The 3,725-nt window shown below is 39.6% G+C and overlaps 1 protein-coding gene across 1 annotated transcript in view; it reads left to right on the top strand.

Moving 5' to 3' along the window:
- Nucleotides 1-3,725, top strand: part of LOC119784788 (galactose-specific lectin nattectin-like) — a 6,974-nt gene continuing 3,249 nt past the window's right edge. Inside the window, exons 1-4 of the mRNA XM_038287028.1 lie at nucleotides 1-58; nucleotides 203-246; nucleotides 389-454; nucleotides 664-682. Of these exons, the coding sequence (XP_038142956.1) occupies nucleotides 389-454; nucleotides 664-682 (85 nt within the window). The 5' untranslated portion in view covers nucleotides 1-58; nucleotides 203-246. The remainder of the gene's footprint in view (nucleotides 59-202; nucleotides 247-388; nucleotides 455-663; nucleotides 683-3,725) is intronic.

The following is a 3,725-nucleotide window of genomic DNA, read 5'->3' as shown; positions in this document are numbered from 1 at the left end:
AGATGTTTGTTTGTTCAACTACTTCAAACAGCCTTGGGGCAGACATGACATTTCAACGGTTTGGAGTCAATAGTTTTTTTTAATTAAATAATATCAGCTCAGCTGAGACAATATTTGAGAATGTGATTATAGATAAGATGCAAATAAAGTCAAAGACATATATAAAGTCTGCGTTTCCATTTCTCTGACATCCTGTGACCAGAAACTGCTCCTGGAACAGACTCTTCAACTAATAACTGAAACACGGTAAAGTTGGAACCTTGCTGTCCCTCATGCTGTTTCATCTAGACTTGATCTAATTGATTTGCTGTACTTGGTCTGCAGCACAGATTGCATTTTGTGTTTGAATTCTCTGAACACTCTAACGTCCCAACGGTTCTTTCCACAGATGGCTTCAGGTTTTTCCTTGACTCTTCTTCTTGGACTGAGCTTTGGACTCTGGGCTGAAGCTGATGTAAGTATGACTTAAATAAGATTACTGACATGTCTCTATCATGAGAATTGCCTTCTAAAGTTAATGGAAGTCTACCTACACAAAGGTTGGGTGACTGAGGTAGTTTAGATGGAGATATCTTAACCACAAGTGCCTCCAGTTAGTATTCACTGAGAACATTTGAGTTGTTTCTAATTCTGCTCTAAACTTTTGCTTTTTTTCATCCACAGGCAGAATGTCGGCTGAGAGGTGTGTGATTCATTTTTCCTTTTCATTTTGGAGTTTATTTCACCTAAAGGACAAAGATTGCATTGTGGAAAGTTCTTTATAGCTGAAGCCTTTTGATCAGCCATCAATGGAAATCAGTGGATGCTGAATCTTAAAATTTGAGGACATGGAGCTCCTGGGTGGAAACTCCTGTTGTAAATATCTATAAAATCTATTTCAGTGTGTAATTATTTAAAAATAGAAACACTGCAATATTAGCAAAGAGCAACAGTTATGAAACTAAAGAACAACTAATTACAACAAAGATGAAAGAAAAAAGATATCAGTCCTTACTCTTTTAATAAAGTAAAATCAAAATGTTAACAAAAGAAGAAAAAAAATTAAGGTGAAAACAGACCAAACAAAAATTGGGTTTTAATCTAGCCGTCAATATGATGACGGAGAGATAAATGGGGTAAAGCTGATTAGTTGAAACAAAGGAGGAATTTAACTGTATGGAAAGCAGCGAGCGGGGATAATAAAAGAAAATAAATACAACCAATACAGAAGGAGCCACAGAGACGTAAGTAAAATAATAATTAACGGAACATTAATCAAAAATAAAGGAAGCAGAAGGTCACATTCTGATAAATTATTGAAATAAAAGAACTTAATTCATAAAACCTACATGTCAAAGGAATAACTTTTTTATTGTAATTTTGACATTCCGGAGGGATTTTGCCTCATGAAACAGCAAATTTGTGTTCTTGTTTTAATTTTATTTAACTTTTTCTCCTACTGTGGGGCTGTAGTGCCACATGAAATTCAACAAGTGTGTCAAGCCTCAGAACTATGGACCTAGAATTTCAAGCAAACATACAAATGTGATTCACAAAAGACGTTTCTTTATTTTTTGTCGGATCTGCGACTCAGCAGGAGTCCAATTTGAACACGATGACTCGATGATATGAATAGAGTCTGGTGTGCTATTGTTTGGTTGGAAAGAAAAACCTGCAGCCACACAGCCCTTCAGTGTTGTGCCTGAACGCGTTCATTGAACGAAAGTTCATGAACTCGTTCATATTTTGGGCGAACGTGAACTGAACGTACTGTATTACTGCCTGATGAACGTTATTGTGAACTCGTTCATTCTGGTGTCTGTGAACGGCACGCTCTCTCAGTTCAGCTCCATTCAATAGGTTGCTAGATTTCTATAAAGCCCTCCAGGAGAAACCCCGGCTTAATCACACCGTAAACAGGCCTTAATATGTAGCGGGAAAAACACCCAATCTGGCAACACCAGCTACCAGCGTCGTAGCCTACAGCCGCGTGCGTCATCAAAACAAATGCAGCGTGGAAGCCATAGCAGCATGTAGGCTACCGTGGAGGCGACAAAGCAGCAGTATGATCACTTAAAACAGGTTTATGACCAGGTGGTCGGTGAGGATGATGGCAACAAGTTTGCCCGCCGGCTTTCAGTAAAAAAATCCGCACTTCAGTAACCTTAATTCCTACCTCAGCCTGGTCCCTCAGTTTGTGTTAGTAAAATCTTCTTGAGCGGAGGTCTTCAACAGGGGATCCGCGACCCCTAGGGGGTCTACGGAGGTACTGCATGAGGGTCTGCATGGTTAGTTGATATTTTTATATCCCCCCCCTGCAATTTTTTCCCCCCACTAATTGAAATGTCTTTAAATACTCATCAACATGAAATCAACACACTGTAGTAAACAGATAAATGGAGGCAGAAGATGTCTTTCAGTCATCAATGCTCACATTCAGCGACACACAGGAGCTCTTTCAAGCTGGACACCGTTTCCTTCACAACAACCAGGAATCAGAATCAGAAAAACTTTAATAATCCCAGGGAGAAATTAATTTCTTTACATTACTCCATCTGTAATAGAGTGACTATAGGACACAATTTCATACAATATATATAAATAGGGGGTCCCCGCTCCATCTCGCCATCAGTTTGGGGGTCCTCGGTCTGGAAAACATAGAAGACCCCTGGTCTTGAGGGTTTTACTATCCATGTAACTTGTTTGTTAAACCTGCCTGGTATAATTTTCCAGGATTCCAGTATTCCTTTTTAGTATGTACTGAAATGGAATTTCAAATGGAAAAAATTATTAAAATAAAAAAAAAACATTTGCACCTTAAAGACTACTTTCCTATTTTTCTTTTAATAATTACTCATAAAAAAGACCATTCAAGCAGCACATTTTTCCTGATGTTTTTGAGAATATACTGTAGGGGTGAAAGCTGCAGCTGCTACTAGTGTGAAGTGAATGGACAGCAACAAAGCATTAAAGCAACAATGGGGAAATGCTGTCCCCTCAATGCTAATGTAAACCCTGGTTGGATAAGGATTCAAAACTGGATATGAAGATGAAATCTGACGCACAGTTTCAGTGTTACAACTGATAAAATAATTGCTGTCTGTGGTTCTACAGTAGGCTATGGTGTAATTGAGCAATATATGAAGAAAAAAAAAAAAAAAAGAACTATGAACTAGTTCGTTTTTTGGAATTATGAACTATGAACTGAACTAGTTCATTTTAAAATGTGTGAACTGAACTTTGAACTAGTTCACGTAGAAAGAGAACTTTCCCAACACTGCAGCCCTTTCTGGAACCAGCTTGACACCTGTGAGCTAGAGTGTCAAAGGCTGGAATCTCTGGTTTTAGAGTATAGTCTGTGCCCAGAAAGAGGAGTGGAATCCAGCTGGATGGCTTCCAAAAGCACGCGTTGAACGCTGCCCAGAGAGTTCCATAATCCGAAGCCAAGATGGCTGCTGAACTGGCTGATAAGCCGATCCAATCAGACGAAGGAAGGCAGAGTTTCCACAAGGGGAAGCCAAAGCCGGTGTCAAAGATGTAAACAGGAATCCAGGCCAGAAGTTCAGAGATCCGAAGAGGTACCGAAGGGAAATCGAAAGTTAAAGTCAGGAGACAGATCCAGGGTAGTCAACAGGAAGAAGCCAATCCAATCCTGTCCGAAGGCAGGTCAGTCATAGAGATCAAGCAGGCTCAGTGGTCCAAATGGTAGAACTGGTCAGGATCAGGCAATCAGAACAATAAACTGG

The sequence above is a fragment of the Cyprinodon tularosa genome, unplaced genomic scaffold, assembly GCF_016077235.1.
Source record: "Cyprinodon tularosa strain WSP-4 unplaced genomic scaffold, ASM1607723v1 ctg233, whole genome shotgun sequence".
Taxonomy (NCBI): domain Eukaryota; kingdom Metazoa; phylum Chordata; class Actinopteri; order Cyprinodontiformes; family Cyprinodontidae; genus Cyprinodon; species Cyprinodon tularosa.
This window is presented reverse-complemented; position numbering and strand designations above follow the sequence as displayed.